Source organism: Manis pentadactyla, chromosome Y, assembly GCF_030020395.1.
Source record: "Manis pentadactyla isolate mManPen7 chromosome Y, mManPen7.hap1, whole genome shotgun sequence".
Classification (NCBI taxonomy): domain Eukaryota; kingdom Metazoa; phylum Chordata; class Mammalia; order Pholidota; family Manidae; genus Manis; species Manis pentadactyla.
Genome location: NC_080039.1, coordinates 23,170,027 through 23,192,314, shown reverse-complemented (window position 1 = coordinate 23,192,314; position 22,288 = coordinate 23,170,027). Strand labels below are relative to the sequence as shown.

General features: G+C 37.4%; 1 protein-coding gene across 3 annotated transcripts in view; it reads left to right on the top strand.

Moving 5' to 3' along the window:
• Positions 1 to 22,288, top strand: part of LOC130682066 (probable ubiquitin carboxyl-terminal hydrolase FAF-X) — a 167,138-nt gene that overhangs the window by 106,163 nt on the left and 38,687 nt on the right. For all 3 annotated transcript variants that reach the window (XM_057496189.1, XM_057496190.1, XM_057496188.1), the window contains 6 exons: positions 12,039 to 12,147; positions 12,646 to 12,792; positions 13,583 to 13,729; positions 14,421 to 14,643; positions 17,133 to 17,353; positions 19,177 to 19,367. In XM_057496189.1, coding sequence (XP_057352172.1) covers positions 12,039 to 12,147; positions 12,646 to 12,792; positions 13,583 to 13,729; positions 14,421 to 14,643; positions 17,133 to 17,353; positions 19,177 to 19,367 — 1,038 coding nt within the window. The remainder of the gene's footprint in view (positions 1 to 12,038; positions 12,148 to 12,645; positions 12,793 to 13,582; positions 13,730 to 14,420; positions 14,644 to 17,132; positions 17,354 to 19,176; positions 19,368 to 22,288) is intronic.

Genomic DNA, 22,288 nt, shown 5'->3' with positions numbered 1-22,288 from the left:
TCCTGACAGCTCTTGGCTTTGCCAATTTTACCCTTTTCTGTGAGGTTTTTTTCCTCTTCTTCCCCAGGTGTAGTCAGTTGTGCAATCTCCAAGTCGTTTTCACGTTTAGTTTTATTTGCTCTATTTTGGTGTTCTGTGTGATTTGGTGAGGACGTCTCTGCCTTCTCCTTCTTGCTTCACCATCTTTTTCTCCAGTAGTTTTTTTTTTCTCCAATAATTCTTCAGATAAGCCCCTGAGACTCCCAACATGTGTGTGTTGTTGGGATTTTTTGTTCTTGTTATAGTGTCTCATAGATGACCTCTCTTCAAGTTCACACATTGTTCCATGTGGGATAGCCTGCTTTTGAAGCTCTCTAGTGCATTGTTCATTGAATCTGTTGTGTTCTTCAGCTATAGAATCTGGTTCTTTTTAATAATTTTATTGTGATTTACTCGTTTTGTTCTTGTTTTTTAATTCATTGTGTTGCTTATATACTTTTGCAGCTGTCTTACGAAAGTAATTATTTTGCATTCTCTGCCATACAACTTACGGCTCTCCATTTCTGTGGGGTTAGCTAATTGAAATATTATTTTGTTAAGTGATGGTGTCATACTTTCTTGATTTTTCATGTCTCTAGTAGCTCTGTGTGTTGATGTGTCTGCATCTGAAGGAGCAGTCACTTCTTCCAGACTTTACGGAGTGGAAAGACTGTCACCTACACATCAAATGGGTACAAGAGTGCTGGGGTGATGGGGTGTGGTAGCTCCCCTCTCCAAGAGTGTGAGCACTGTGAACTCTAGTGGGTTAAAGTCAGCATTGGGAAAGACAGTTTCTTAAAGCCAAAGCTGTAAATGTTGGGTGGGATCAGCAGGTGACAGCATCTTCTTTACCAGTGGAGCTATAGTGGGTTCCCTCTCTGGTTTCCACAGCTGCTGTGACTTCCCTCTCCGGGCAAGTGTAGTGTGGGTCCAGGCAACATCTTCAGGTGGCTTAGCATTGGTGATGACTTCATTAGTCATTAGTGCCAGAAGTTTCAAGTTTCAGTTGTACAAAGCAGTGACAGGGACTGCTGACTTCCTCCTGTTTTCTTTGTCCCTAAGTGAGGGGGAAATGTAACTGAGTGGTCTCCTGATGTTGAGCTGTGTTTCATTTGTGGACAGGAAAATGTTAGAAATTGGCTTCTATGATATTCTGTGTAGCCATTCTTATTACGGCGCAACCTCATTTCACTCCAGCACACTCTCAGAGCTATTTTCATTGATAGGTAGTTGTCTGCTCACTTGTTTTCATTGGAAGAATAAGCATGGAGACTTCTTAGCCAAAATCAGGTAGACATGGCTCCACTGCTCCGGGGGTTAGTTGAGCATTTATCTCCTTTCATTTTTTTCTCTCCCCTTAATATATCAGTCAACACTACTCTAGTTACTTTTACAGTGTGTTTACCTTGTTTTGCAATATGTATTTGAAGCTATTACTAGTCCTCTTCCAGAAGTACTGCAGATTTCTTGTAACATACTGCTCTCAATTCCTCCTTGTCTTTGTAACATTGTTGCAATTTACACATAACTCGTGCTATCCATTTTACTGTTCTATTTTTTTTGTAACATTCATCTGCAATTACATGAGCAACATTATGGTTACTAGACTCCCCCCATCATCAGGTTCCCACCATATGCCCTATTACAGTCACTGTCTGTCAGCATAGTAAGATGTTGTAGAATCAATACTTGTCTTCTCGGTCTTCCACAGCCTTCCCTGTGCCCCCCCCCCCACCTTACATTTTGTCTGCTAATTGTAATGCCCCTTTTCATCCCTTGTCCTTCCCTTCCTACCCATCTTCCCCAGGCCGTTTCCTTTGGTAACTGTTAGTCCATTCTTGGGTTCTGTGAGTCTGCTGCTGTTTTGCTCCTTCAGTTTTTTTTCTTTGTTCTTATACTCCACAGATGAGTGAAATCATCTGATGCTTATATTTCTCCACCTGGCTTTTTTCACTAAGCATAATACCCTCTAGCTCCATCCATATTGTTGCAAATGGTAGGATTTGTTTTCTTCTTATGGCTGAATAATATTCCATTGTGTATATGTACCACATCTTCTTTATCCATTCATCTGCTGCTGCACACTTAGGTTGCTTCCGTTTCTTGGCATTGTATATAGTGCTGTGATAAGCGTACGGGTGCATATGTCTTTTCCAAACTGGGCTCCTTAGGGTAAATTCCTAAGAGTGAAATTCATTAGTCCAATGGTTTTTCTATTTTGAGCTTTTGGAGGAACCTCCATACAGCTTTCCACAATGGTAGAACTAGTTTACATTCCCACCAGCAGTGTACGAGGGTTCCCCTTTCTCCACATCCTCGCCAACAGTTGTTATTGTTTGTCTTTTGCGTGTAGGCGATCCTTATTGGTGTGAGGTGATATCTCATTGTGGTTTTAATTTGCATTTCTCTGATGATTAGCGATGTAGGTCATCTTTTCATGTGTCTGTTGGCCATCTGAAGTTCTTCTGTGGAGAAGTGTCTGTTCAAATCCTCTGCCCATTTTTTAACATGATTATTTACTTTTGGTTTGTTGAGGTGTGTGAGCTCTTTATATATTTTGGGTGTCAATCCTTTGTCATAGACGTCATTTATAAAATATGCTCTCCCATACTGTAGGATACCTTTTTGTTCTATTGATGATGACCTTTGCTGTACAGAAGCCTTTGAGCTTGATATAGTCCCACTTGTTCATCTTTGCTTTTGTTTCGCTTGCCCGGGGAGATATGTTCATGAAGAAGTTGCCTATGTTTATGTCCAAGAGATTTTGCCTATGATTTTTTATAAGACTTTTATGGTTTCATGGCTTACATTCAGGTCGTTGACCCACTTCGAATTTACTTTTGTGTATGGGGTTAGACAGTAATTCAGTTTCATTGCCTTGCATGGAGCTCTCCTGTTTTGCCAGAACCGGCTGTTGAAGAGGCTGTCATTTCCCCATTGTACGTCCATGGCTCCTTTATCGTATATTAAATGGCCATATATGTTTGGGTTAATATCTGGACACTCTATCCTGTTCCACTGGTCTGTGGGTCTGTTGTTGTACGAGTACCAAATTGTCTTGATAACTGTGGCTTTGTAGTAGAGCTTGAACTTCAGAAGAGAGATCCCTCCCGCTTTATTCTTCCTTGTCAGGATTGCTTTGGCTCTTTGGGGTCTTTTGTGGTTCCATATGAATTTTAGCACTATTTGTTCCAGTTGTTGAACTATGCTCTTGGTATTTTGATGGGGATTGCTTTGAATCTGTAGATTGCTTTAGTCAGGATAGCCATTTTGACAGTATTAATTCCTCCATGCGAAGAGCATGGGGTGAATTTCCATTTCTCTGTGTCCTCTTTAATTTCTCTTGAGTGTCTTGTACTTTTCAGGGTATAGGTCTTTCACTTGCTTGGATAGGTTTATTCCTAGGTACTTTATTCTTTTTGAAGCAATTGTGAATGGAGTTGTTTTTCTGATTTTACTTCCTGCTTGCTCATCGTTAGTGTATGGGAATGCAACAGATTTCTGTGTGTTAATTTTGTATCCTGCCACTTTGCTGAATTCAGGTATTGTAGTAGATTTGGAGTGGAGTCTTTTAGGGTTTGTTTATGTACAGTATCATGTCATCTGTAAATAGTGACCTTTTGAGCTCTTCTTATCAATCTGGATGCCTTTTATTTCTTTGTGTTGTCTGATTTCCGAGGCTAGGACCTCCAGTACTATGTTGAAAAGCAGTGTGGCGAGAGTGTGCGTCCATGACTTGTTCCCGTTCTTAGGTGAAAAGCTTTCAGCTTCTCACTGTTAAGTATGATGTTTGCTGCGGGTTTGTCATATATGACTTTTATAACGTTGAGCTACTTGCCCTCTATACCCATTTTGTTCAGAGTTTTTAACATGAATGGTCGTTGAATTTTGTCAAATGCCTTTTCAGCAGCTATGGAGACGATTATGTGGTTTTTGTCCTTCTTTTTGTTGATGTGGTGGATGATGTGGATGGATTTTTCTAATGGTGTACCATCCTTGCATCCCTGGGATGAATCCCCCTTGATCATGGTGTACTATCCTCTTGATGTATTTTTGAATTCTGTTTGCTAATATTTTGTTGAGTATGTTTGCATCTATGTTCATCAGGGATATTGGTCTGTAATTTTCATTTGTGTTGGGGTGTGCGCCTGGTTTTGGTATTTGAGTGATGGTGGCTTCATAGAAAGTGTTTGGGTGTATTCCCTCATATTCAATTTTTTGGAAAACTTCAATGAGAATGGGAATTATGTCTTCTCTATATGTCTGGTAAAATTCATCGGTGAATCCGTTTGGACCGGCAGTTTTGTTCTTGGGTTGTTTTCTGATTAATAGTTCAATTTTGTTGCTGGTAATTGGTCTCTTTAGATTTTCTATTTCTTGTTTAGTCACTCTTGGAAGGTTTTATTTTTCTAAGAAGTTAGCCATTTCTTCTGGGTTTTCTAGCTTGTTAGCGTACAGAATTTCATAGTATTCTGTAATAATTCCTTGTATTTGTATGGGGTCCATTGTAATATTTCCTTCCTCACTTCTGATTCCGTGTATGTGTGGAGATTCTTTTTCTCTTAATAAGTCAGGTTAGCAGTTGATCTATTTTGTTTATTTTCTCAAAGCACCAGCTCTTGGTTTCATTGATTTTTTTTTCTATTCTTTTATTCTTCTCAATTTTGTTTTTTTATTCTCTAATCTTTATTATGTCCCTCTTGCTGACTCTGGGCCTCATTTGCTCTTCTATTTCTAGTTTCAATCATTGTGACTTTACACTATTCATTTTGGATTGTTCTTACTTGTTTAAATAGGCCTGGATTGCTATGTACTTTCCTCTTAGAACTGCCTTCGCTGCATCCCACAAAAGTTGGGGCTCTGTGCTGTTTGTTGTCATTTGTCTCTATCTATTACTTGATCTCTGTTTTAATTTGGTTATTGATCCATTGATTATTTAGGAGCATGTTGTTGAGCCTCCATGTGTTTGTGAGCCTTTTTGTTTTCTTTGTACAATTCATTTCTAGTTTTATACCTTTATTATCTGAGAAGTTGGTTGGTAGAATTTCAGTCTTTTTTAATTTACTGAGGTTCTTTTTGTGGCCTAATATGTGGTGTATTCTGGAGAATGTTCTGTGTGCACTCGAGAAGAATGTGTATCCTGCCGCTTTTGCGTGTAGAGTTCTGTAGATGTCTGTTAGGTTCTTCTGTTCTAGTGTGTTGTTCAGTGCCACTGTGTCCTTACTTACTGTCTGTCTGGTGGATCTGTCCTTTTGAGTGAGTGGTGTGTTGAAGTCTCCTCAAATGAATGCATTGTATTCTGTATCCTCCTTTAATTCTGTTAGTATTTGTTTCTCACATTTCGGTGCTCCTGTATTGGGTGTGTATATATTTAGAATGGTTATATTGTCTTGTTGGCCTGCCCCCCCTTATCATGTAATGTCGTCCTTTATCTCTTATTACGTTCTTTGCTTTCATGTCTATTTTGTCTAAGTACTGCAACACCTACTTTTTCCTCCCCATTGTTTGCATGAAATATGTTCTACCATCCTTTCACTTTTAGTCTGTGTATATCTTGGGGTTTGAGGTGAGTCTCTTGTAAGCAGCATATAGATGGTTCTTGCTTTTTTATCCATTCTATTACTCTGTGTCTTTTGATTGGTTCATTTAGTCCATTTATATTTAGGGTGATTATCGATAAATATGTACTTGTTGCCATTTTAGGCTTTGGATTTATGGTCACCAGAGGATCAAGGGTAGCTTCTTTACTGTCTAACCATGTAAGTTAACTCCTTTCTTAAGCTGTTGTAAACCCACTCTGATGATTCTTTATTTGTCTCTGTTCTTATTCTTCCTCCTCCATTCTTGATATGTTAGGTGTTTATTCAGTACTCTTTTGTGTTTCCTTTTACTGTTTTTGTGGATAGTTGTTTTTATTTTTTGCCTTTAGTTAGCATTTCGTTGGTCTGCTTTCTTTACTGTGATTTTATTTTCTCTGGTGACATCTATTTATCCTTAGGGGTGCTTCCATCTAGAGCATTCCCTTAAAAATACCCTGTAGAGGTGGTTTGTGGGCAGCAAGTTCCCTTAGCTTTTGCTTGTTTGGGAATTGCTTAATCCGTCCTTCATATTTAAATGATAATCGTGCTGGATGCAGTATCCTTGGTTCAAGGCCCTTCTGTTTCATTGCATTAAATATATCATGCTGTTCTCTTCTGGCCTGTAATGTTTCTGTTGAGAAGTCTGATGATAGCCTGATGGGTTTTCCTTTTGTTAGGTGACCTTTTTTCTCTCTCTGGCTGCCTTTAATACTCTGTCCTTGTCTTTGATTTTTGCCATTTTAATTATTCTATGTCTTGGTGTTGTCCTCCTTGAGTCCCTATGTTGGGAGATCTGTGGGCTTCCATGGTTGAGAGACTCTCCTTCCCTAGCTTGGGGAAGTTTTCAGCAATTATGTCTTCAAAGACACTTTCTGTCCTTTTTTCTCTCTTCTTCTGGTACCCGTTATAATGCAAATATTGTTCTGCTTGGATTGGTCACACAGTTCTCTTAATATTCTTTCATTCTTGAAGATCCTTTTATCTCTCTCTCTGCCTCTGCTTCTCTCTATTTGTGTTCTCTAATTTCTGTTCCATTAATGGCCTCTTGCACCTCTTCCAGTCTCCTCTTAAGGCCTTCTGTGGATTGTTTCATTTGTGTTACCTCCCTCCTGACTTCATCCCTTAGCTCTTGCATGTTTCTCTGCAGTTCCATCAGCATGGTTATGACTTTTATTTTGAATTCTTTTTTCAGGAAGATTGGTTATATCTATCTCAGCAGGCCCTCTCTCTCAGGATGTCTGACTGATGTTTGACTGGACAAGGTTCTTCTGCCTTTTCATGGTGATAGAAGTGGTCGCAGGCAGGTGGCACATCTGTCAGCTGGGAGAACCAAGTCCCTTCCTACTTTTTGGTCACCTTGCCTTCCTCCGCTGCCTGTGCCAGTTCCTCGCACCCCAGGACCAGACTCTGGGACAATCTCCTGAGCTGCCGTGGGCAGTGCCGCCCTCAGGCTAGCCTAGAGCCACTGCAGGGGGTCGCAGCCACGGCGGGTGTGTTCTCCTGCGAGAACGGCTCCCCTTCGTGCCTTCCAGACCTTGCTCTGGCTTCCGCTGCCTGTGCTGGTTTCCTGCGCACCAGCACCAGACTCTGGGACAATCTCCTGAGCTGCCGTGGGCTGAGCCAGCCCTTGGGCTAGCCTAGAGCACTGCAGGGAGTTCAGCTGCGCCGGGTGTCTTCTGTGAGAACGGTGCCCCTTTGCGCCATCCGGACCTTGCTCCGGCTTCTGCCTGTCCCAGTTATCTGGGCGTTGGGAGGAGACTTTGTGCTTGCTGTGAGCAGGGCCGCTCTCCGGCTGCTCCTCAGCTGTGACGGGTCAGCCGGTTTGTTTGTTGTGCCGGCTGGGAGGAACGAATGCCAGGCTGCTTACCACTGTGAGGGTCTTCAGGGCTGCTTCACGCCCAGGGGTTTAGGGGGCCCGAAGTTCCTCAAGATTCCCAGGCTGCTAGGCTGAGGATGCTTGGACGAGTTTTTTCTGCTGTTGAGCCCTTGTGCCTTTAAGAGTTTTAAAAGCACCCACTTCTCTCTCGTTCCAGAGCAGCTGGCTGTGGGGACCGGCTCACAGTCTCCGTCTCAGACCTTACCCTTCTATTTCTCTAATGTCCAGCACACGATGCAATGTGTGTCTGTGCTCCCGGTGCAGAATACTAGCGCTGGTTATTTAATAGAATTGTGCTTCCACTCCCTCCCAACTCTAACTTCTTTCCCTCCCACAGGCAAGCTGGAGTGGGTGGAGTGCTTGGGTCCTGCCGGGTCACGGCTTTGTATCTTATTGCCTTTGTGAGATGCTTAGTTTTCGGAGATGTAGATGTAGCCTGGCTGTTGTACTGTATTCTGTGGTCTATCTTTTTGAAATAATTGTTTTTGTTGTATTTTCAAAAATATATATGGTTTTGGGAGGAGATTTCTGCCGTCCTACTCATGCTGCCATCTTGAGCCGGAAGTCCAATTCACTGTTCCATTAATATTTTGACAGTATTACCTGTTATGTATGAATAAGAACTATTTTTTTCTTAATGTTTTAATTATCTATAATGCTCTTCCTTTATGTAGATCCAACTTCCTGAGCTACATCGTTTTCCTTCCTTTAAAGTGTTTCTCAACATTCTCTGCAAGACAAGTCTATCCACAACTAATACCATCAGTTTTTGTTTGAAAACCTTTTTTCGTTCTCACATTTAAGGAAAAATTTTGCTACATAAAGAATTTATGTTGGTGGGGCTTCTTCTTTCCAAACTTTAAATATTTTGCTCTATTCTCTTCTTGTTTTTATGGCTGCAGAAGGGATGCCCAAGGTAAGTAACTCTTATTGCTCCTCTATAGGTAAGGTTTTTTTACTCTTAACGCTTTCAAGATTTTCTTTTTCCTTTGATTTTCTATACTTAATGTGAAGTAGCTACATGTAGATATTTTCATATTACCGTTCTTGGTTTCTGTCAGTTTTTTTGTTCTGTTTTTAATTTTGGACACCTTTCCACTGTTACTGTTTGACTTTTTTGTTTCTTTACCTCCATGAGATATGTATTTCTTATTTTGTACTCGTCTCACATTAACTGTTTCATGTTTGTTTTATCTTTGCATTTCAGTTTTCAGAGCTTCTGCTGACATTTCATCAGTTTCACTGATAGTTTTTTCAGTTATTCAATCTTTCGATCAGCCCAATACAGCCATTCTTCTGTTACACTGGTTTTGATCTCTAACATTTGCTTGGTTATGTTCTATACTTTCCATTGCTCTGTTTACACTGCTGTGTTTTCACAGGTCTGTTTTATTCATTTGCGTCCTTAGTATAACTATATGTGCTTTAAATTGCTGGTGTGGTAATTTTAACATTTCTGCTGTGCCTGTATTGTTTTATGTTTGCTGTTTTCCTTCCAACTGTTTTGTCCATTTTTTTTTCTTTCAGTGTCTTTTCTTTTTAAGCTGGACATACATCATTTGGGGTAAATGGACCCTTTAATGTAATATTTTACATTTATGTGTTGAGTTTGGCTGTGTTTATTGTCTCCTGGAGATGTTGGTATCAGAGGCTGAGATTCCTCTTGGTGTGTTTGTCTCATAGTTGTCTTAGATTTCTCTGCAGAGCTCTTTAAGGTTTGGGAAGTTTAGTTCTTTAAAGTGATTTCCGTTATTACATAGGAATCCTGTTGGTGTCAGGTACAGAAATGTTCTTAGCTCCGGATTCAGTTGTAAACTCTCAGCTTTTATTTGTCTGGAATGTCTCACCTTCTTCCTTCACATATGAAATACAGTTTTGTCAGGTGTAGAATTTTCAGCACTTTTCATTTGTCAACAGCCTTCTGAAAATCCACTGAAAACTTACTGAGAATGCCATGTACCTAACTAGATCCTTCTCTTCCTCTTTTCAAGATTCTCTTTTTGTTTGGCTTTTGATTGTTTGAATGTAGTGTGCTTCATATAAGTGTTTTTGAGTTCACTAAGGTCTTCAAATGTGTGTCCATTTTATTATTTAAATTTGGGGAATTTTCAGCCCCAATTTCCTCTAATAACCTCCTTCCTGCTTTCCTCTTTCCTCTGTGCTTGAATCCCACCAGTGCATATGTTGTTTCACTTGGTGGTGTCCCACAGTGGCCTTTAGGGTCTGTTCACTTTTTACTCATTAATTTTTTTCTCCTGCTCCTGACATCGTTACAACTGTTGTGTTTTCATGTTCCCAACTTTTTTTTTAAGTATCAAGTGCTCAAGCCTGTTTTTCAGTCCCTGCAGTGTATTTCTCATTTAAGGTCGTGGTCAGATTACATTAAAAAATTTCTGTGGCAAAAAGTTTTCCCCTTGGCTTCTTTTTGTTCTCTGTCACTTTACTGATACTTTTATTTTGTTCATCTCTCTTTTCTTGTTCTCAAATTCTTTGAGCATCCTTCAGACAGCCATTTAATTGCTCTGTCTAAAAGTCTGCCATCTGGTTGTTCTTATAGACATATGTTGACTTGTTTTTTATCCATTGAATGGGACCATAGTTTCCTGGCTCTTTGTAGAAAACTAGACATCTGAAATGTATGACATTTTGATTCCAGATACTTCATAGAGTATCTGTTTTAGCTGTGGTTTTGTTGTTTTTCTTGTTACGTTATTGTATGTTGTGTATGTTTTTGGGAATCGACTTGAGGTATAAACTGAACGTCTCAGGCTTGTTTTCCAGAATGCTAACAATTTTTAGTGCTTTATGTTTCTGTGGAGGGAAGGAGCTTGGAGCCTTCTGCTCTGCCGTTTGGCTTCTCTCATTTTTTGAGCACTGATTAGTGTTTTTCAGAATTTTTCATTTAAGAAGATGATGTTTTAGCCCATTGGGAAAAAAATTTCTGATTAAAATACTTCTAGAACATTAGCCTTCTAAGTTGGCTTCCTAGGTGTTAGGGGTTTTGTTGGTGGTGGGTGGTATTATTCTGGGGTTTTTAGTTTTGTTTTAAGGATGTTGTCAATTCCTTGTAATTGTCTACAGTTTGGGTTTATGAGGACACTCAGGAAATACTTCACTAATTAGGTGAAACCAACAGGGAGTTTAATACATAGAATTTAAAATCCTTTCTTTTGGACCACACATTTGTTCAGAACTTCAGTAGCTAGCAAGAAGACAGAAACATATTTGTGATGCTCACTCAGTCTTGGACTCTGTTCTTGGTGCTGCAGACTCAACATTAAGTCTGGAATAGCTTGCTTTTGAAAGATTAGTGAGATTACTACTTAATAACTGATATAAAAAGACAAAATGAATTTGTCACTTCAAATAGTAAGGGAGAGCTTTGCCACTTAGGCACAGTCTCTGAGCAAAGCAGGTAGTTTGCGGAGATGGGGCATGGCAGATTTGCACAGTTGTCAGTGGGCTGACATTTTAAGGAGAGGCAAGTGAGACTGGCTGTTGCTGGACCAGGTGTACTCAGTGTTTTCCAAGTAGCTGCCTATTGAAAGAAAGGGTTATCACTATATGTATTGTTTGCAAATGCTTTTCCACTTGTCCTTTACCCATTAAATAGATTTGAAACTGATAGTGTTGCCTTTGTTTTTATCATGATGAGAGGACTCAGTATGTTCCTAAATTTTCAGAAGTTTTAATTTATCATTTTCTAATGGGAGACACAGACCTCTAGCCTGGAAACAGGTAATGTTTACCACTTTGGTAACTTTGTCAACCTCATATCTGTAGGTTCTGGTACCATGGGGGTAAACTCAATATGATATTACAGAGAGATAATATGTTATACAGTCTTTTAAAAACATACAGATAAATACAAATTAGTTGAAGTTCCTGATACTAAGAATAAAACAGATTTTCCCAAACCTTTCCAAAGAGGTGATGTTCTACAATAAAATATTCAGATGATCCTCAAACTTTGCTGTACATCAGAGTCATTGGGATTGCTTAATATAAAATGTAGACAACTGGGTCTCTCCCTGTGAGTTTCTGAATTGAGTATAGAATGTGTAGAATATCAGGACTAGCTTTACCTATATGGAATTTCTACAAGTCGTTTGCTTCACAGCACAGTTCATTAAAAAGAGTTATGTGGGAGGCCAAAAAACGAGATATAGAGTGCTTACTATAAACGTCACCTTTTATGTATCCCTACGTGTATTTCCAGATTGTTCCACGAGGTGTTTTCAAAGATATCTTGCAAATAAAGACCACGTTTCATTCATGTTTGCTTGTCCTTCTCACAGCCCCACCTGATTCACAGTACATATTAAAGAGTCTGAGAGGTTAAATATTAAGCGACCCGAACCTAGTGATTTGTTACCTAACTTGGTTACCATTTGAGGTTTCATACCGTGAAAAATAGTTAAGGTTTACTGTGCAATAGAGATGTTAAGCTCTAAGGAGGAGTTAATTTATATTTTATTGTTAAATTATCTCCCACTGTTGGAATGATTTATTGTTGTTTTTCTGTATGAAAGTAATACATTAAACAGAAAATGTTTTTATTTCAGAACTGTTCGTCAGTTGGCACAGGAACATTTTTTTTTAATGTGCACCAGATGTTGCATTGGACACAGGCCTCTGCTTTTCTTCATTACTCTGCTCTTTACCGTTCTGGAGGTGAGACATTTTTTAATGGATTTACGAATATAATTCATTCTTAAGATGAGAAACACTCAGGAAATTACAGTTTTCATTTTTATTAAAAGTAAGTCAGCTGTGCTTAATAAATAATGTTATCTTTTCCTGCTTTTTATAAATACTTAAGGATAAAAATGACTTGGGGAAAATATAAATTAAGAAATGTTATTTTATATTACTGATATGAAGTATTGCCACTTAATTTACCAAATCTCTGAGTTTAAAAAGTCAATGTGAGGGCATGTCGGGGAGACTTGGTGGTGGCGGGGTTCTAGTAAACATAATGTTCCTTATGTAATTGTAGATTAATGATCCCAAAATAAAATAATACATAAATAAATAGATACATACATACATAGATACCAAAATATAATGATACATACATACATACATATTTTTAAAAAAGTCGATGTGAATTCTGAACTTAGTCTTATGAGTTCTTACGAGTTCATATTGTTTCAATTTATTGCCTTTCAGAGCACAGCAGGAGAGGCGGGTAGACACTCAGATGACTATTTCACTCTTCTACAACACCTTCTTAATTATGCTTATAACAGCAATATTAATGTACCCAATACTGATGTTCTTCTCAACGATGAAATTGATTGGCTCAAAAGAATTAGGGTAAGTTGTATAATACTCAGTTTATTATTATGTCACTGTTAAATCAACTGCCTTACTAAAAGCGTGTTATAATGAAGTGTATTTTTTAAATCTGTGTTTTTGTACATATGTTAATATGTATAATGATAATGTGTGTTTTATTAAAACTGAACAAAATCCATGCTTTCCACTAATGAATTTAAAAAGTACCACTAGTTTTATACAAGTACCTTGCCATTGTTTGAACCTCCATCTAGGATATATGTAAGTTTCTTATTTAAGTTTGAAGAGTCTGATAGAGTAGAATTTGCATTAGCATTTAACCACATTATACTTTTTATTTATACAGAATATATTTCTGCATATAGTTTTGAAATGTGTAGCTTCTTGGCTCTCAGATTAGCATACTTCTACTGATTTATAAACCTCTAGAATAGTACTTGTCAACCTTCATGTCATTGACATTTTAGCCCAGGTTATTCCTTGCTTTGCAGAATTATGCTATTCATAATAAGATACTGAAGAGCAACTTTGCCTCATCAAGCAGTAGGTGGTTCCTTAGTGAATCAAAAGCATCTCAAGACATTGCCAGGGTCCTCTTGCGGTAGAATTGCTGATTTTATGTGCGGAAGAATGTGCCAAAGATAACATTTAAGTGCTTTCATTACGTTCTCGGTTTGAGACATTTCTGCAGAAGAAATAAACTACCTGAGTGGAGTGGTTTGGGCAAATTACTTCTGAGAAGTCACTGCCCTTTAGCTCTTTTGTTCTTTCTTTTCTGGTTTGGCCTATACTGTTTTTCCCTTTGCAGGATAATGTTAAAAATACAGATGAAACTGGTGTTGAAGAGCCGATCTTGGAAGGCCATCTTGGGGTAACAAAAGAGTTACTGGCCTTTCAAACAACTGAGAAGAAGTATCGTATTGGTTGTGAAAAAGGAGGTGCTAATCTCATTAAAGTAAGTTCCACATTCTGGTGCAGAACTTGTTGTTATGACCTTTTAAATGTTTGTTAGCAAACCTGCCTCATTGAGCTTAGAATTACTTTGTCTTTGAGACATCGTCTTGACCCTTTCTTTATACCTTACAAAAATCTTCATCTCTATAAAAGTTATAGTAATTAAAAAATGTATGCCTCCCTTTCTTCAAGAGATTTTTAAACTAATCAAAATTCAGATACAGTCTTTAGAAAGTTACTAAGCAGCATTTGATTTTACTATTTAGTTAAAGTCTAGGCTTTTTAGTTAAGCAGGTTTTAAAATTCAAGATGTTTCATTTTTTACATATTTCCTTGATGAGATAGATCTTTTTTAGGTATGCCTCGTAATAAAATAAAAATGAGTTTTATTTTTATTCAAAATAAGTATTTCATATTTGACTTAAGGAGTACATTTCTTTAGAATATATATTAAGTTACAATCAGCTCTTTTAAAATACCTCCAAGTATCTGGAAAAGTATGTTTACTATTTAGGGCAAATAGTATTTTGAAGTAGAATTTTATTATTTGAAAATATGAATCATTTTTGCTCTGTAACGAGATATGTAATTCTGTCAGATGATTGTAGAAATAGTTCTTCCCAAGGAATGTTTTATCTTTAAAAAATCTATTATTACTAACTGTATGTGTCTGTTTTTTTCAAACTCTTCAGGAATTAATTGATGATTTCATCTTTACTGCCTCCAAAGTTTACCTGCAATGTATGAGAAATGGGGAACTTCCAGCTAAACAGGCTCTCCCAGTATGTAGTTCACCGGCTACCATCAGTGCTGGTTTTGAACTACTCGTAGCATTAGCTGTTGGCTGTGTAAGAAATCTCAAACAGATAGGAGACTGTTTGACTGAAATGTATTACATAGGCACAGCAATAACTAGTAAGTATTGTAACCTGTAAAGCTGTTTTTCCTGGTTGGTAATATTTCCATGTTTAAAAGTCTGGGTTTTTATCTTTTAGAAAGTGTTTTAACTTAGTAAGATGGTGCTTTAGGACATTAATTCACCGTCTTCTCAGCTGGTTGGCTTTCTGACTAAAATTGTTTTTCTTGTACCACCACCACCACCACCAACAAAGAAGTGTCTAATTTAGGTCTGTATGTTTGTTTGTTCATTTGTTTTTACCAACAAGTAATTAGTTCAGTAATTCTAGTAATCAGATACATAATTAAGACCATTATATGTAGAGAAACTTCATACAGAAAATTTTCACATGTATATTTAAATGCCTTACTGTAGATAGTTCAGGTAACTAGGTAAAATGCTTTATTTCATCTCAGATGAAGTAAAATCCAGTCTCCAGAATAATAAGCCACATTTTATGGTGTAGAATTTAATACTTAAAACTTAAAAATGTCTGCATTGAAAAGATTATGAAGCCTTCATTTACAGATTGCTTAATGTTACTTTAATCTGCATCCTGAGAAAGTTAAATTTTTGAATATCATTGTGCCAAAGATAACATTTAAGTGCTTTCATTACGTTCTCGGTTAATGTCCATGTTAGATTTTAAGAGAACTGAAACTCAAAAGGGAGGGAGTACATTAAAAAAAACAGAAAGTAAGAACCTAAAGTCTGTTTAATTTTAAGAGAAAAACCAAGGCTTGAGAATGTAATACACAGTAGTATTTAGTATAAATCTTTAAGAGTACTTGCAGTGCGCATTTGTGGAGTGTAACAACGAAGCAAAACTGAAGGAACAGAACAGCAGTGGACTCACAGACTCCAAGAAGGGACTAGTAGTTACCGAAGGGCAGGGGTGAGGGAAGTGCGGGCAGGGAGGGTTGGAGAAGGGGATTGTGTGGTATCATGATGGGCACACATGGTGTGTGCGCGGTCACAGAGAAGGCAGTGTGGCTCAGCGAAGGCAAGTAGTGACTCTCTGGCATCTTACTACACTGATGAACAGTGACTGCAATGGGGTATGGGTGGGTAGTTGATAGTATGGGTGAATGTAGTCACCACATTGTTTTTCATGTGGAACATTCATAAGGGTGTATATCAATAGTAGCTTAATGAAAAAAGAGTAACAGTATTAATAGTAACCTTTAAGAACATCTCAAATTATCTTTTTTGTCTTGAGCGCTTTAGTCACACTTTAGAGTTTCTAGCTAAACTTACTATGCTGTGGAATCTATATAGAGAGAGTAAATCTTCAAAAGAAAATTTTTTTTTTAGTTTAATTCAGTTTATGCAAAACTGAAGGAACAAAACAGCAGCAGACTCACAGACTCCCAAAAAGGGACGAGCAATTACCAAAGGGAGGGGTTTGGGAAAAAAGGGTGGGGAGAGAGGGAGAAGGGCATTAAGGTGCATTGTAATTAGCACTCGCAGTATAGGTGGGTCATGGGCAAGGCAGTATAGCATGTAGAATGCAAGTAATGACTCTGTGGCATCTTACTACTCTAATGGACAGTGATTGCAATGGGGTGTGGTAGGTACTTGATAATATGAGTGAATGTTGAAATCATAATATTGCTCATGGGAAACCTTTAGAAGATTATGTATTAACAATAACCTTAATTTAAAAAAATTATTCAGCTTAATGAATTTTGTGGTTAGATTATTAAAATCTATCAACTTCCAACACATTCAACATTCCTGGTTCAGAGTTGTCTCAGTGCAAATTGTACATATGTATGTCTCTTTGTTCAGTGTTTGTCTTTTTAACACAGGAACAGTAATGCACTGTATAGAGTGTTCTTCACTAGTTTTGCACTTAGTAATATATCTATCAGCGCATTAGATGTATTAGTAATAGATCTGTTTATTGGCTACATAATTTGCAGCTCACTGTGCTGTAAATCATGCAATCCATCTTCAAGATAGTGATTGATGGTTGTTTTGGTTTTATGGTAGGCAGAAAGGGATATGAAATGATCTACAGTTTTCACAAAACCTTTCCAATGCACTATACAGTTACATCCTGAGAATAAGACAGTGGGTATAAGCAAAGCAATTTTTCTTTTACTGTTTTATCAGCCGGCAAACAGATTCACTTGGAGGTTTTGACACTGTGATTTGGAATCATAACTAAGACTTAGAAAGCTATATGCCATTTTGATTTATTTTAAAGTTCTGATCCCAACGAATTAAAGGTACTTAAATGAAAAAGAAAACACAAATTTACTACTATACCATCTTAAATGACTTTCTGAGAAGAGTGTCACAGAATTAATAACAGTAAAACCATAGGCTCTGGTAAGGACGTACCTATGTAATGGTTAAGTGTTGAAATAAAAATTTAGAGTACTGTCTCAAAGTGGCTGAGGTAATGATTGAATATCCTAATATCATCATCATCATAGCATAGCTGCAAGTGGACTAAATTACTGCTTTCATGAGAATCCTTTTCTCCTTCTTCGTTAAGCTTGTGAAGCACTTACTAAGTGGGAGTACCTACCACCTGTTAGACCTCGCCCTCCAGAAGGATTTGTGGGCCTCAAAAATGCTGGTACCACTTGTTACATGAATTCTGTGATCCAGCAGTTATACATGATTCCTCCTATCAGGAACAGTATTCTTGCAGTTGAAGGCACTGGTAGTGATATAGATGATGACATGTTCAGTGAAGAGAAGCAGGACAACGAGGTAATTTTAATTATGAATTCTTTTTTCTTTCCCTATATTTCAAGACCTTGATACCAGATACAGTTTTTCTCAGAGTATTGTGTTTCTTATAGAGTTTTTTGAATTACATTTGATATTAGGACAGTACTCTTAGCTACTATCTCTGATTTACTATACTTACCATCTTATAAAATGCAGTTGATAATCTTTATCACAACTTCTGTTTCTTTTTTAAAGCAGCAGCATTTCAATGTAATCATGTCTGCAGTCTGGTAGGTATATTTGGTATTTGTAAAATGAAAAACAATCACTTACAAATAATTGAAGTTTATTTTCATTCAACTTTTTAAGGTACATTATTCCATTTAATTTATTAACCTTGTGTATTATCAGTTCCATAGTCTGTGCTTATTCTTAGGATATTCTTAATATTTTTTTCAGATTACAATTTTCTCATAAGGAAGCAAATGCATTCGTTACTTTATATAATGCTACACAGTCTGTTAACAGTATTAGATAATAATAATAATCAGACTACCTACCAAGCATATTCCAGAGTAGAAAAAAGAAACACAAAAGTTAGATTTTCAGTTTTTAGAAGATCAGAGTACATATAACTCATGTGTCTCTTACAAATGGAAAACTTCTGAAGTTTCAGTTGTATTTATGTTGAAACTATTTTTATCTTTTATTTCCTTTATACAAGTTTTTCAGAATTCATAAAGGTGTAGAGAATATTCTAATTGTAGAAATGGTTCTTCCCTTATTCCTGTGTTTCTCTACTTTAATTGTAGTAAGTGGTTCTTCTGTTGTTATTACATTTCTGTAGCCAAAACTAGTTTGTTTCTCAAATTATATAGCTCATCAGTTAGATTCTGAAACACACATCTACTTTCACTCTTTTCAGATTTTATAAATAACACTATCCAGTCATTGGGTTTACCTTTTTAAGAATCTCCATATATGGTGACTATACCAGTACCTGGTTGAGGACCACTATTTGACAAAAAGATTTGAATTTAGATCCTATTTCAGTAGCCCAGTTTAGTGCGACGGTACAAGGTTAAGGATAAATAGAGATCTCTCATCCTCTTGGCAAAAGGAGACTAATTCAGACAAAAGATGAAATTCGAAACTAGATATTCCACCTTTGCTACTCGACACCCTGTGCTTTTTGATTCTTCTAGTTGTCTGCCTATTTACTCTTTTTTATGAACTGTGAGCTTCTCAAAGGCAAATGTGATATTTACTTCTGTAAAGAAGGCCTCATAGCAGAGCAGAGATGTTCAGCGCTCTGTAAAGTAGTCAAATTCTGCTTTATAGAGAGGGCTTAAGAGCTTTAGAGCTTCGATTTATGCTGTTTATACCAGCAGTACTCTGAATGGCTGTACTTATCCAGTGTTAACAATTCTAATCATGTCACATAATTTAACTCATATAATCTATGAAGAATGCATTGTCTCTACATGAGAAATGTTGGAGAAAAACTATGGGAAGGTTAAATATTTTTGTTACCGAAAGTTCTATTTTTGTCTCTTTTGTCTGATGAGAAAGCATTCATTTGTCTCCAGTCCATTCTGGTCAACTAAATCTTTGATTGTTACATTATACTACGTCCAGTAGAGCATAACTCTACTGGAGGTAGTATATTTTAATAACTCTATTTTTTAATAACTCATCTGTGAAATTGCCAGGATAAGCACCAATATTAGTAAGTTGAAAGTTCTGTGGTTTAGATATATGAGTACAAAATAATGCAGATCTTCCACTGTTTGTATCTGTCTCAGCTTCGCTCTACTTGTAAATTGAGGTTAGCTAATCAAATTATGTTCTTTGGTTTGTAGAGTAATGTTGATCCGCGAGATGATGTTTTTAGATGTCCTCAACAATATGAAGACAAACCAGCATTAAGTAAGACAGAAGATCAGAAAGAGTACAATATTGGTGTCTTAAGATACCTTCAGGTCATCTTTGGTCATTTAGCTGCTTCTCGTTTACCATACTTTGTGCCCAGAGGATTTTGGAAAGAGTTCAGGTAATTAATGGATAGATGTTAATTGTAGTTTCTCAAAATCTCAATATTTTAAACTCTCTTTTTTGTTTGAATATACTAACTTTAAAATACATGTTCAAACCCTCTTAGACTGTCCTCTTTCCTACAGCATAGAAAAAAATATTTGGATGTATATTTGGAGTTTTTTCTATACAATTACTCCAAAAGGAGGAGGAGAAAATTTTCACAGTAAAGAGAAGCAGTGTTCTTTACTTTAAGATATACTTAACTTTTTAATATGGAAAACCTGTGCATTGCACAAAAACAAAATACTAGAATATAGTCATCTGGATTCAACAGTTCTAAAGCAGATGTTAGACATTGTTTTTTATTCTTCATTGATGAGTGTAAGGTGCTTTTTTTTTTCTTTTTTTTTGATATCATTAATGTACATTTTCCTGAACAACATTGTAGTTTACTAGACTTCCCCTATTATCAACTGCTCACCAAATAACCCTTTACAGTCACCGTCCATCAGCATAGTAAGATGCTATAGAATCACTACTTGTCTTCCCTGTGTTATACTGCCTTCCCTGTGTCCCTCCCACTACATTACACATGCTAATCTTAGTGACCCTTTTTCCACCTTATCCCTCCCATCCCACCCATCCATCCCAGTCCCTTTCCGTTTGATAACTGTTAGTCCATTCTTGGGTTAGGTGAGTGTTGCTGCTCTGTTCCTTCAGTTTTTACTTTGTTCTGAGTATAAGGTTTTTTTAATAAGCATACCATAATATTGTTATCACACCTCAATAAAAATTCCTTAATATCACTGCACCCACGTCACTGAAATAAATTTACAGGATTGTTTAATTTTTTTTTTCTTAACACTATATTTACAAGCAGGCCCACGGTCCATTTATGGCAGGCAGTTGGCCAAAGTATTTTTGTTTTTTCTTTTGGTATCTTTAATCTACAATTACGTGAGGAACATTCTGTTTACTACACAGCTCCCTTCACCACGTCCCCCCCCACACCCCATTAAACTCTCTGTCCATCAGCGTACTGACATGCTATAGAGTCACTACTTTTCTTCTCTGTGTTGTACAGCCCTCCCCATGCCCCACCTCACATATTATAAATGCTAATCATAATCCCCCCTTATCCCTCCCTTCCCACCCATCCTCCCCAGTCCCTTTCCCTTTGGTAACTGTTAGGCCGTTTCTGGGTTCTGTGAGTCTGTTTCTGTATTTTGTTCCTTCAGGTTTTTCTTTGTTCTTATACTCCACAGATGAGTGAAGTCATTTGATACTTGTCATTCTCCGCCTGGCTTATTTCACAGAGCATAATACCCTCTAGCTCCATCCATGTTGTTGCAAATGGCAGGATTTGTTTTCTTCTTATGGCTGAATAATATTCCATTGTGTATATATGTACCACATCTTCTTTATCCATTCCCTAGTGATGGACACTTAGGTTGCTTCCGTTTCTTAGCTACTGTAAATAGTGCTGCAATAAACATAGGGATGCATATGTCTTTTTCAAACTGGGATGCTGCATTCTTCGGGTAAATTCCTAGGAGTGGAATTCCTAGCTCAAATGGTATTTCTATGTTGAGTTTTGTGAGGAAACTCAACACTGCTCTCCACAAATGTTGAACTAATTTATATTCCCACCAGCTGTGTAGGAGGGTTCCCTTTACTCCACAAAATCATCCACATTTGTTGTTGTTTGTCTTTTGGATGGTGGTGATCCTTACTGGTGTGAGGTGATACCTCATTGTGGTTTTAATTTGCTTTTTTCCTATGACTAGTGATGTGGAGCATCTTTTCATGTCTGTTGGCCATCTGAATTTCTTCTTTGGAGAACTGTCTGTTTGGCTCCTCTGAGATTGTTTTTTGATTGGATTATTTGCTTTTTGTTTGTTGACGTGTGTGAGCTCTGTGTATGTTTTGGATGTCAACCCTTTATCGGATCTGTCATTTATGATGTTATTCTCCCATACTGTAGGATGCCTTTTTGTTCTATTGGTGGTGTCCTTTGCTGTACAGAAGCTTTACAGCTTGATACAGTCCTGCTTGTTCATTTTTTCTTTTGTTAACCTAGCCCGAGAAGATGTGTTCATGAAGAAGTTGTTCATGTTTATGTCGACGAGATTTTTGCCTATGTTTTTTCCTAAGAGTTTTATGGTTTTATGACTTACATTCAGGTCTTTAATCCATTTCCAATTTACTTTTGTGTATGGGGTTAGACAAGAATCCAGTTTCATTCTCTCACATGTAGCTGTCCAGTTTTGCCAACACCAGCTGTTGAAGAGGCTGTCATCTCCCCATTGTATGTCCATGGCTCCTTTATCGTATATTAATTGACCACATATCCTTTTGGGTTATTATCTGGACCCTCTGTTCTGTTCCACTGGTCTGTAGGTCTGTTCCTGTGCCAGTGCCAAATTGTCTTGATTACTGTGGCTTCGTAGTAGAGCTTGCAGTTGGGGAGCGAGATCCCCCCTCCTTTATTCTTCCTTCTCAGGATTGCTTTGGCTATTCAGGGACTTTTGTGGTTCCATATGAGTTTTAGAACTATTTCTTCCAGTTCGTTTTAGAATTCTTTTGGTATTTTGATAGGCATTGCATTGAATCTGTAGATTGCTTTAGGCAGAATGTCCATTTTGACCATATTCTTCCTAGCCAAGAGCATGGGATGAGTTTCCATTTGTTAGTGTCCTCTTTAATTTCTCTTAGGAGTGTCTTGTAGTTTTCAGGGTATAGGTCTTTCACGTCCTTGGATAGGTTTATTCGTGGGTATTTTGTTCTTTTTGCTGCAATTGTGAATGGAATTGTTTTCCTGATTTCTCTTTCTGCTAGTTTGTCATTGGTGTATAGGAAAGCAACAGATTTGTGTGTAGTAATTTTGTATCCCGGAGCCTTGCTGAATTCATATATTAGTTCTAATAGTTTTGGAGT